Source organism: Microcaecilia unicolor, chromosome 4 (assembly GCF_901765095.1).
Source record: "Microcaecilia unicolor chromosome 4, aMicUni1.1, whole genome shotgun sequence".
Taxonomy (NCBI): domain Eukaryota; kingdom Metazoa; phylum Chordata; class Amphibia; order Gymnophiona; family Siphonopidae; genus Microcaecilia; species Microcaecilia unicolor.
In genome coordinates this window covers 267148034-267160483 of record NC_044034.1, presented here as the reverse complement: position 1 = coordinate 267160483, position 12450 = coordinate 267148034, and the positions used below count along the sequence as shown (strand labels likewise).

The 12450-nt window shown below is 40.2% G+C and overlaps 1 protein-coding gene across 3 annotated transcripts in view; it reads left to right on the top strand.

Annotated features, from left to right (window-relative positions):
- Positions 1-12336, top strand: part of ATP11A (ATPase phospholipid transporting 11A) — a 381664-nt gene extending 369328 nt beyond the window's left edge. Inside the window, exons 29-30 of one of the 3 annotated variants that reach the window (XM_030201532.1) lie at positions 7128-7229; positions 11653-11733. In XM_030201532.1, the coding sequence (XP_030057392.1) occupies positions 7128-7214 (87 nt within the window). In that variant the 3' untranslated portion in view covers positions 7215-7229; positions 11653-11733. Of the gene's footprint in view, positions 1-7124; positions 7230-11652 lie in introns of all 3 variants that reach the window. The other 2 variants (XM_030201531.1, XM_030201529.1) reach the window with 2 other exon arrangements.
- Positions 12337-12450: the final 114 nt, after the last annotated feature.

The window sequence follows — 12450 nt, the reverse complement described above, 5'->3', positions numbered from 1 at the left end:
ATGTATATATATATATGTGTATATATATATATATATATATAAACAGTCTTTACTCCTAAGTGATTAACTGCATTCTACTGATGTTAAAAATCTTATCTAACTTGTCAGCAAGAGATCTTTAAATGTCATCTCCTATGTAGATAGAAACTGGTGCATTGCTGAGAATGCAAATTGCATTCAGACCTATTCCACTGTTTATTTTTATGTATTTTATGATTTCTCCTGCTCCTTTAGGTATTTTTTAAATTATTTCAGTTGGAACTGGCTGTTGGACTATGCTTCACTGTTAGAGCTCCCCCCTCCAAATATTTTGTCTCTTTCTGACTTAGGGGCTCTTTTACTATGCTGTGGTAAAAGGGCCGTGCGGTGTCCTTGGTGTGTTGATTTGCCACGTGCCAAGGCCCCTTTTACTGCAGCAGGTTTTTTGTGAAAAAAAGGAAATGACTGTGCAGTATTTATTTGCCGCACGGCCATTTCCTGGGGGAGCCCTTACTGCCTCCTATTTAGGAGGCAGTAGGGGCTCCTGCAGTAAACGGGCAGTGTGTGACGCTGCTGGATTACTGCTGGGTAATCCCCTGGAAGAAAAAATTATAAATTTCCGGTGAGCCGGCGGTAGTGCCAGATTGGCACGCAACAAAGCGGCAGTAGCTCTACTGCCACTTTGTAAAAGGGCCCCTTAGCCCAGTCACCGCAGCATTAGACCTGGGCCAAGATCCATAGACCATGGCTCTCTTTGGAACATGTGGACCTTGATTTTCGGATACTAGATGAACAAAGGCCCAGACTCCCTTCCTTTCTCTTGGTACCCTCTGGAAGGCTGAGCACAACAGTTCCATTGAATTACCATGCCTATCTTCCTGCTCCTGTACCAATGGTCCTTTGTTTATTATATGAAGAACTGATAAAAACAGCTGCTGTTATGTAGAATCATCTAATGTGAACCAGGGTATACAGTCAGTATTCCATGCAAATGAACACCCCTATTCACCCGCTTTTCTGATGCTTTACTATTAAACCTACCTCTAACTCTCTTGCAACTTGTCATGCTTATCCCTTTATTCTCACCAGTTTCAATATGATCTTTCCAAAAACTCAATAATAAACAAAGGATCTGGAGATCCTTATAACTATGTACACTGAAGAGTTCTAACTTCTTATACATTTTGAGAATAAAACCTTTGGCTTAAAAGATCTCCAATAATTATTTTTATTTTAGCGATATCAAGATTCACGTTGTACATCCATTTAAAGTGTGTTTAGTATTATTGAGAGACTGAGACATTATTTCATATAATTTGGCTTAGGAGTAAAGTTCATTACTGTCATGGTATGTGCAAAATTAACCCATTTCGAGACATTGCCCCTGAAATAAACTAAAATAATTTTTAGGTATTTTTGCTACCAGCATGTTTTTGCTAGGAGTCTGTCACAGTTTGCTAATTTTTGCCTTGAAATGCTTCCCACTGACCTCACAGATTAGGGAAGACAAAGGCCATTGCTTTTAAATGGCTAAGGTGCTACACTCAGTGTTCGTGCAAACTCGTGATTCATAATAGATATGTAGATATACTGTAGGGTATTGCACTGAAGTCTTTGAGGCCAGTGACTTCTGCTTTATAAAGATCCAAAATTATGTCTCTTTAGAGGAAGAAAGTATTCCTACAGTAATGCTATAGTATGTGAACCTGGGCAAATATTGGAAGATGAACAAGTCAAAGTCTAGGATTGAACTAAAACTGTACTGTCTCTGAGATGGGCAAAGCTGAGGGATCTAATTAATATTAGAAAATCTTTATAGCTTTCAATCAGATTTATCCTTTGTATTTCTTTCTTCTCTTCCTTCTGTTTATTTCCTCCTGTCTTCCAACCTGCTTTCCCCAAATAACTGCTGCATTGCTTATACATTAATGATGCACATGGGTACCTCTGCAATCCTCTTGGGAAATCAGACTAAACAGCAGTGCCTTTCTGTCGAGCAGTCTACCATCTTTATGCTTTCTCAGACCTCGAGCAATATAAGTTTCTAATGGAACACAAGGTGATGCTTTTTTAGCTCTTTGCATGCTGGGACATTCCATTTTTGTTGGATATTGGATCAAAAAGATATTTGTAATGAACTTTTATAAGGTATTCACCATACACACAATTTCTAGTTCATATTTCAATAAATTAGTTTGAGTAACCTTTAAGTCCACTTGCATGCATATAAATAAAAGATCAACAAACAAGTTTTTATTATACTAGCTTAATGTTTATCACTAATTTTCACGAATTGTACTCCCTTCATGAGGGCAGTGTGCACTGATCTAATGGAGGGATTATAATTTTCAAAAGTTGGTCATAAGTATATTAGGATAGACCAGAGTCATTTCAGTTGATGTCTTCATGCTGATTTATATTATGATGATGCAATATTTGAAACTGAGGGGAAAAATTCAGGTTCCAATAAAAAACAATTTGTTATACATAACCAGTCCAATTATCTTAAACATTTTAGATATCACCTGTCTGTTTATTGAAGGTTATTGTCTTTATGTGGTTTTCATATATTTGTTTCAAGAATCTTTGATTTGGCCTACAGCTGTGACTTTTACTGTCTTTAAAACATTGAAGGGGTAATATTCAGCCAGTAGCCATCACTGACTGTTGCCAGCAAAATTATGCCTGGATATTCAGTGCTGGGCTATGTCTGGGTACTGGCATTAAATATCCTGGTATGTGTGGACAGCTGGTACTTAACTGGGGAATTTCTGCCGGTCCCGTGGGTCCTGTAAGAATCCCAGTAAAGTCTAGAGCTCAAGCAGCTATGGGGTGAGCCAGCAGAAAAGGCTTCTATAGCCAGCAGTGTTGCTCCCCATTTCTTCCTGCAGTCTTTTTGCTCTCTTCAGGAGGCTACCAGGTACCAATAAGAGGCAGGAGCAATGGCAACATGTAAGAGAAGTTCTTCCTTCCTAAAGCTCCCTACCCACATGGCCTCTCGCTGTACCATGGCATGCTGTGGTGCTATATTTAAACCAACTATAGTTTCTCCTTTGCCGTCTCTTCTTCTCCCTAAAGCAGAGAAAATGAATGGGAAAGCTATGGTTAGAGAGCCCAAAAAGGACTTTTGGAAAGTACTGCTGTAGGAACTAGGAGCATAATGTCTGAAGAAGAGAAGAAGCAGAACAGAAACTGCAGCTGAGATGGATAATGAAAGGAAAAAGAGAAGATTTAATGGAATTTGAAAATGTTCAAGGAAGAGGGACAAAAATGATAAAGGGGATGGAACACCTCTCTTTATGAAGAAAGGCTAAACAGGTTAGAACATTTCAACTTGGAGAAAAGATAGCTGAGAGAGAGGATTTGATAGAAGTTAATCAACCGTTCCCAATTTAACTTTTCCACCCTATTCATGATTGATTTTATAACCTGTCAAAAAAACACAGAAACAAGGGAAATTTCAAGAAGCTAATGACCATCAGACTGATAACAAATCCTAGAATTGTGCCCTATGCGACTTGCCCACCCTACCCTAGACTACCAGGGTATCTTTCAGATAGGCCTGGGGGGGGGGCTATAAGAGGAGGGAGCGCCTTTAGGAGGGTTCTTTCAGGGTTCATCCGCTGGAAGAATCCTCTCAAAGGTGCCTCCCCCCCACCCCGGTAGTCCCCTAGGCCTACCTGAAAGATGCCTGGATGGGCAGCAGCGATCCCCCGTCACAGCTGTCTGTGCTTTGGGTTCAAAATGGTGGCCACAACCTCCGGCAGTAGTCTCGCAACACTAGAGGTTATGGCTGCCATTTTAAACATGGAGCTGGTATGGGCAGCAGTAACTGGAGATTGCTCCCCTCCCCCCCCCCCCCCCCCCCACTCCCTACATCACCAGGGCATCCTTTAGGTAGGTTTGTGGGGGGTTTGGGGATTAGGAGTTTTTATGGGGGGCCTTTCAGGAGGGGAATGATTGCACTTGGGGGGGGGGGGTGGCATAGAGAGAGGAAGCAGAGATTCTGGCCACCTTAGGGTGTAAGCATAAGGAAGAGAAATGGGGAGGCCAAGAATGGAGTTCAGTTTATACAGCCACATATTCCTCACTACAGCCCTGGCAGAGGAATTGGTGAAGGTGACTAACATAGTGGGGTTCAAAAGTGGTTCCTGGAGGAAAAACGTTTAAAAACATTATTTGATAAGGTAGGGGAACTTGGGAAAGCCACTCTCATCCCTGGAAATGAACTATGAGAAATAGATCTACTTTTTGTGATCTGCAAGGTACTTGTGACCAGGGAGACAGGATGCAGTGTTTAATGGATCTTGGATCTGAAACAACATGGTTTTTCTTGGGGGAGGGAATAGACAAGGAATTGGTGGTGGGGCAGCAAGAGAGAAAGCTGTACATTAGCACCTTCTGGTAAACATAATTTCAGAAATCACTGTAAGTTGCTCTTATGCCTTTCCTGCGTGTAGGTGCCATCATCAAGTTAGTAAAAGGAAAATAAGAAGCACCAACTTGCATGAGGCATACACTGGCATGTATACAGAATGAGAGAGAAACCTAACTGTTCTTGCTTTATTATGATACATGATCATTTTTATGCAAGATCCCCTCGGTGAGGAAACTGGCAACAAATACTGGATTCAGTCACATACATTGGTTCCAGCCTAAAGTATCTATTGTCTTGAAAACCAACTCTGTTTTAGTCCTTGAGGGCTGGAGTTTGTCATGCTTGCTGTATAGCATGTTAAATCCACCTTAACAGAGCCATTTGCTCTTCTAGAGCTTGCAAAAGGATAGTCTAATGTGCATGCACATTTGTTTCTTATTTTAGTAGTAGAGTGTGTAGGGTTTTTCTCAATAGCAGTCTTATTAATTAAAAACTCAAAATCTGCAACTTCATTTTGATATCGCTTCCATTCCTGAACATTTCTTTCTGTGTATGGTGAATAACTGCTTGGCCATCATAAGCTTTGCTAAAGCCAAAACGAAAACCATTGTCTTGATATTCTAACTTCAAACACATCCCCAAAGCACGCATCTTTATACATATGTGTTGCACCAATCCATTACACTGCAAAATCTTTGGAGGAATCTGTTGCTTTTGAGTTACCTTAATTGGGAATTATGCTTGCATATATTTTTCTTTCTATTTTCATCCACAGGCTGTCATCACATGCAGTAATTCTTTTTTTTTTCTCAGCACTCCAATAACTTTTTATGGTATCTCATGCTTTATTCTTGCTTTCTTACTAACAAGAGAGAGATAGGCAGCATTATAAATCAGCAAAACCATTCAAAGCCTGAACCCATGTATCTGTCAAATACAGCTGCATAGTGTGCTTTTAAAAGGACACAAGTCCACAGTTAAAATAATAAATTAACATTCTTAGGGCCCTGTTTACTAAGCCATGCTATAGGCATGCTGTTATTTTTAGCTAACACTAGAGACACCCATAGGGATATAGAATTTTAGTGCACGCTAAAAACACTAGCACACCTTAGTAAACAGGGCCCTTAAATTACTGCAAAATATTACCCATTAAAAGTTATAAATATGTTTAAATCATTTTTATTTGAACACAACAATAACAGAGTCCGAAAGCATGTGTTTACAGATTTGCTAAGATACAACTTCAATTTTCAACAATCTCACATACCTTGAGTTATTTCTTTTTTGTTCCCATGCCTCCCTCCCCTATCTCCTGTGCAATATATTCGTCAGCTGAGACAACATAACAATCGACAAATAACATTTCACATTTTCTGTCTCCATTCCTAAATCTTCATACCCTCCCCTCACCCGCCCTGTTAAAAGTTATAAATATTATTTGGAAAAGTCATATATTATTTTACCTATTGAGGGGGAGAGGGAATTATCAAGCAGTGTTATTTGCCCCTTAACGCATCTTAAAGGGCCCTAATGCCGCCTTACTTTACTCAGTGATATTTAAGTCACCAAGGGTTAAGAAGTAATGAGATGTAAAATGGCAGATGCATGTTTTGCATCTCATTATTATGCAAATACCCTTATGCAACTTGCGGTGATATACTGCAATTTACGTTAGGGCAGAAAACGACTGTAAAATAACCCCAGCAAAGTGATGCTTCCAGGCTGAATGAGCAGGGTCCCTACTCCTCCCTACTCCCCACCATGTTCACAAGCATGACCCCCCTAGTGGTAATCATGCCATTTTGTAACCAGCATGGACTGGGCATGAGCGACTGGGCATCGTTCCTGCCTGAAGACACTTCCCCTCCCAAAACACCACTGATGAAGGCTACCTTAGGAGTGGAGGTGGAAGAAGTGGGGGGGCTTGGACATTGTGAGGGGTGGGGAGGGCTTGACTGGGAGGAACTTCAGTTTGGGGGTAGAAGCCATGGTCACCCTGCTCAGTCAGCCCTCGGGCCGCAGCTTTTGCAGCCCAATACCTCCAGGCTGCTGGAATAACACCACTTGAGAGGTGGCTTCCAAGCAGCATTATTCCTTTAAAACAGGATTCATCAACCTGTGGGACTGAAATACCGCAGGTTGCTGAATCCCATGAGAAATCATGATGTGGTACAAGGTGATCTTTTCCCCACATGTTTATAATTCCCCCCTTAGTATTTTGTGTGGTGAGACCTCGCCCTCTGAATAATGAGTGTGTTTTCTACATAATTTCTGGAAATACAGTATCATTCAGTGAAAGAGTTACACTTTCCACAGAAACACTGGCTTGGGATAACATGAACTTTTCAAATCTTGGAAGCTAAGCTGGGTCTGATCTGGATAGACCATTAGGAAATATTGGGTGCTGTGGGGTACAGGAGACAAATGGCACACTTCTGCTGTACTCTGCCAGTAATGTTCTCATCATAGTGGTGTGGTTGTGATACCTAGATGTGTTAGACAAAGTACTTACCACCACTACATATGTCTTCTGCAGTCACTACACCATTAAAAATGAGCTTGGGACTTACCGTTCTCCAAGTAACATGGTATCAGATTGTGCCTTTAAAAATTTCCAGCACTCTCCAACCCAGGGATATAGTGACAACTCATTGCTATATTGACAAATTAAAATTTTTAGCCTTTTATATTATTCTCTGGGTGTTCATTCACTTCTTCATGCGATATTCAGCAATAGTCTCAGTGTTTTTCCTCATCCTTGCAGAAGATTATGAAACATAAAGCACCTGTAAATGCAGTGCCGAGCAGCGAGGGGCCCCTTCTTGAAGAAGCCCTTACATCTTCCGAAGCATAATTAAATCTGTGATAGGTAACAGTATTGTACCAGTATTACCAGTTTGGAGTAATTTCTTTTGGTGTGCTGTGCTGCTTTTGAGCTGTCTCTATTTTCCTCCAAAGTTTTTGCTGTGTTTTACCTGTTTTCTTAATCATAAAACTCAATTACGTGCCTGTTTACCCAAATCCGTTCACATTCCAATTAGGATAATTGTCTATGACTGGACCCACGGTTTATAAATGATAAAAAATGTTTCAGATCAGATTCATCAAGGGCCTATTCTCATGGTGTGGGGAATAACCTTTGATAAATTTGGCCCTGTGTATGTGTACGAATGTGTTCACAGATTAGTAATCTTGTTGCCATGACAATTTGTTTAATACCAAAGAAAAGCCTTCAAAATATCACATCTTCCCCACACTACTACAAAATTATAAACTTTCATATTCTAGTTTCACTTGTTTGAATGAAGGATAGGTGGATTTGTTGGTTATTCCGTCTTCTAGTAGAAATCTATGCTTTCACTGTACTCTTACATTAGGTTTTCCTATAATGAAAAATGTCAGGTTTAAATCAACTCTTGAGAATTCCTTCCCTTTTCAGGGGGCACGTTATTGGAATGCATTGCCTGCCAGTTTTGCCTTTAGGAAGATGCTAAAGACTTATTTATATGAATTTAAGTTTGTTTATATTAGGAAGCTGTATTTTTTTTTTTTTTTTTTTGTTCTGTCTTACTGTAGAAATTTTCTTGCTCTGAACCGCTGTGAATCCTTGTTTGGGAGAACGGTCAGTTTACAAGACTCAGAATAGAGTTATTTTTGGTAACATATAATTGGAATATTAAAAGCTAAGAACATGAAACAGTCAGTAATGTAGTAATATTAATGCAACTATCTGAAATTCATTACCATTCTCTAGACTAGAAGTTTTGTGTTGCTCCCAGAAATTTGTTGAGCATCAGTTCAAAACCGAACTCTAGTTTCTCTAACCCAAAGTTTAATGGACAAGCTAGAAATAAAAAATGCACTCATATATTCATGTAGTAAAACTTTGATTTGATCTTTGTATTTGTTTAAAGTGTGACATTTAAGGAGCCCAGTATTGAGTGTATGTGTTTGTCAGGACATTTTTATTTTTCAAGAAATTGACATAAAGGCTTTTCCAAAAAGGCCTTTATTACAGGTTAAATAACATTTTTGTAAGTTCTGCTGATCTGATTATAATGGGCATTGCTTGTTTGGTCTTGTGGGTTTTACTTTTAAAACTTTGAGTGGATTTTTCAAATACCAATTTGTGCCCCAAGTAGACTTATATACACTTTTAGATGCTTAATATATTGGAATATGGATTAAACCAGAGGGTGTGTAATATTTCGCTTGATCCAGGCATATGGGGTATGAGGGGTACCACAGGGATTTTTTTTTTGTTTTGCTTTTTGCTCTGGTAGCTTTGCCTTTTCAAACTACTTTTAGTGAACAGTGATAGCTATCAAGGTGTTTGTACTATTTATTTTTATAGCTTCCCTGGCCTTACTATTGAGGTGATAGTCCTTGAATGGGAGCCTTGACCATAATTCCCTGTAGAACCTGATACCTGTGTCCCCTAGTTCCAGCCAGGACTCTTCTTGCATCCACCCATTCACTCAACAGCTATGAATGTTGCTTTGGCAGCAACCCTCGCTGGAAGGGCAGAGGAAATTTAACTTAAGACGTTTGTACACCATTGCATAGCATCTGTCACTGAGACACTGGTCTAGCTTGCAGTGGAGAGAAGTAGCTCAGCAGTAAAACCAGTAGGCCAAAAAACAGGGAAACTAGGGTTAAAATCCTGCTTCCATTACGTCCCAAGGATCAGTCCAGACAAATGGGTTGTGACCATCCTCCAGCAGGTGGAGATAGAGAACTCTGAGTTGTGCCACATAAGCTCCTGCGCTTAGCAGCCAAGCTAGTATTCTCCATTTCCAGCAGGTAGGATAGCAGCTCCTATGCACTGTGGTGACTTTTGTGTTGGCCCCCTGTCCTGCTTGCAGGTTCAGTTGAGTTTGTGGTTGAGAATACCCGCTGCAGGTGTAAACCTAGTAGTCTAGGTCCCTCCCTGCTCCCCTGTTGCCACTTTCTACCTCTATTTCAGTCTCCTGCCTCTATCTAAAACAAAACAAAAAACAGCTACTGGTTCTTTTTGAGAGCACTTCTGTGGGAAGATTGTGGGGCTTCAGTGCCTTGGAGGTCACAAGACTGGCTGTTTTCTGTGAGTATATTTATTCTCTGTCTGAGCCTATTAAGTCTTCTGCGCGCTGTGGGGGTAAGCTCTCGGCTACCGGTTCCTACATGCTTTGCTTTAATTCTGTGCATATGCCACTTTTGCCTACTTTGGCCATCTCCAGTTCAATTGGCCCCGCTCTGATGGCGGTTGTTGGCGGGCCACCAGCTCCTGAGTTCCGTGAGGCTTCGGCGGCAATTTTGTCAGCGGGTTCTTCACCCGCTATCATGTCCCAGGATGTTGGTTTTGCAGGGGTAGAAGTCTGCTCTGCCGTTTTCGCCTAAATTTGTTCTTGTATTACATCAGGCCTTTTTATTAAGGGAGTCGCTCTTCTCCATCCCCTTTTCACAGTATTTTCCTCAGTGGAGTCTTCAAGTGGTTCTTAATGCTTTCAGTCGGCCCCCTTTGAGCCCCTTCGTTCGGCAACTATCGAAGATCTTACTTTAAGGCAGTATTTCTAGTTGCCATTTCGTTGGCACGGAGAGTTTCAGAACTTTGAGCTGTCTCTTGCAGGGATCCCTTTCTCCACTTTTCTGACTCAGGAGTTTCCATACGGACAGTTCCGTCCTTTTTGCCGAAGATTGTATCTCCTTTTTATGTCAATCAGACTTTCTTCCTTCTTTTTCCAGGGAGGTCTATTCTGCACAATACACTTCCCTGCGACTGTTGGATGTGAAGTGGGTCCATATGTACTATCTTACGCTACCAATGATTTCAGGTGATCTGATCATCATTTTGTCCTCTTTGCGGGACCCCAGAAGTGTTTGCTGGCCTCCAAAGCAACAGTGGCTCGACAGCTTAAGGAGCCTACCCTATTAGATTCTGAGGGGTAAATCTGCTCCCATGCACATCAGTGCTTTTTTTTTTACCAGGTCTTTGGCGACTTCTTTAGCAGAGTCTAGGGCAGTTTCATTGGCAGAGTGGTCATCTTCTCATTTCTTTGTTAAGCATTACCGTTTGGATGTGCCTGCTCAAGCAGATGCTTCCCTTGGGGCCACGCTTCTCGCTCCAGGGATATCACAGTCCCTCTCCTCTTAAGGATTGCTTTTGTACATCCCATTTGTCTGGACTGATCCTTGGGACATAATGGAAGGAAAAATTAGTTAATTACCTGATAATTTTCTTTCCTTTAGTCCCAAAGGATCAGTCTAGAGCCCACCCGTCTGTGATGGTTTCGGTTTATCTGGGTTCTGTGTAATTTTAGGTGTTAGAAATAATGGAATCAGAACATTACAAAGGTAAGAGTTTTGTCCTTTATTTCATAGTTCTTTTTCTATCTAGAGACTTCTTTTTTCTTTCGAAGTCACTCTTTCACTGCTTTATCGAGTACTGGCTTGGTTGCTAAGCGCAGGAGCTTATGAGGCACAACTCTTACTGTAAACTGCCTTGAGTGAACTCCTTCAAAAAGGCGGTAAATAAATCCTAATAATAAATAAATAAATAAATAAAACTCATTAGAGTTCTCTATCTCCATCTGCTGGCAGATGGTCACAACCCATTTGTCTGGATTGATCCTTTGAGACTAAAGAAAAGAAAATTTATCAGGTAATCAACTAATTTTTCCTTCTGTAACTTCACCCTCCATTGCTTCAGATACAAACTTCTTAGCCCAGAAGGTTTTCCCTGTATCTGTATGTAACTCATCTTGAGCTCTGATTTGAAAAGCAAGTAACTGGATCTAAAATATAAATCCAAACCCATTCCAAGGTTCTATAAGGATTTTACATTTTAGTGCTTTAAAAGTGTAGGCCTTCTGAAAATTTATTATTTCATAAACATTATAAAAAGAAACAAACAGTCCTTTTTATTTTTATATATGATTTAACTTGTATTACACACACATACCAGTTAAATCGAAATATGTCAATTTCCCCCCCCCCCCCCCCCCCCCCCATATATGAGTATCTTCCATGTAGTGTTATAGTTCTTTATAAATATGTGCCTGATTACCATGCACTTGGGGATTGTAATTTCTAAAATAAGTCAGCACTGCCAAGTCCCATTTCACCACACACAGCAAATTGTTACACAAGAGTAGTTCTGACATGTATAAGGCATAGAAAAGAATGAAAATGCGTGCATAAAACGTGTCTTGGGGTGATCATATTCAACATTCGGCCAAATATGAGGAGTTAACATGGCTATTTTGCATACAGCACCTCAGGTACTAAGCATCTATTTTTTCTTTTCTTGACAGGATACTTCCAGACATTCTGGGGACCATGTTTCAGAGTTGACACCTCTTGCCGCTCTACATAGCCCAAGCTATCTGAGCAAGGAATACAATTTCCCAACTAGAAGATCTAGATCTAGTTCTCGTCCCAAGAAAGTGATGTTCACGCACTGGAGAGACCAAGATTACTTAAAACTCTCGTCCCTCTTCGGCTGTTCCAACAAGCGCTTCAGCTATAGTAGCAACTCTTACCACAGCGGGTCAGGTTTAGAAACATCTGTATGATGAATCACCACTACAGGCCTTTAAAAACTCTACTTTTTGTTTGATTCTGCAAACACAAGAAAGAGTCGTTCGACAGATCTTATACTAAGATGTACTTGGTTTTGCTGTATAAATTGACACTTAGCATCAGCTTACTATATATATCATCAAAAAAACAATCTGCACAGTCTGGTACTGTGTAAATGATAGCACCAAAATGCCACACCTTTGCGTTCAGATTTTGTCTATCACCTTACCTATTTGATATTATTTGAACTGTGTTTTAGAGTGTGGCCTAGATTTGAGTGATCAGTAGTTTGGATTTTCAGCTACAAGTAATTATATCTGATATTTCAACTGACTGCCACTAAGAATGGATTTCCAAACTGCAGATTCTGGTTGGTCCTTTGCCCTCTTTCCTTATCACCGCTATGTTCCTGTTTTTTTGTGGTTTTTTTTAAATTCCTTTGACAAAACATTTCTTGTTGAAAAAAAGCACACACCACTGATCATGTAATCTTAAATGATGAAATTAGGGTTTATATTTATATAATATTA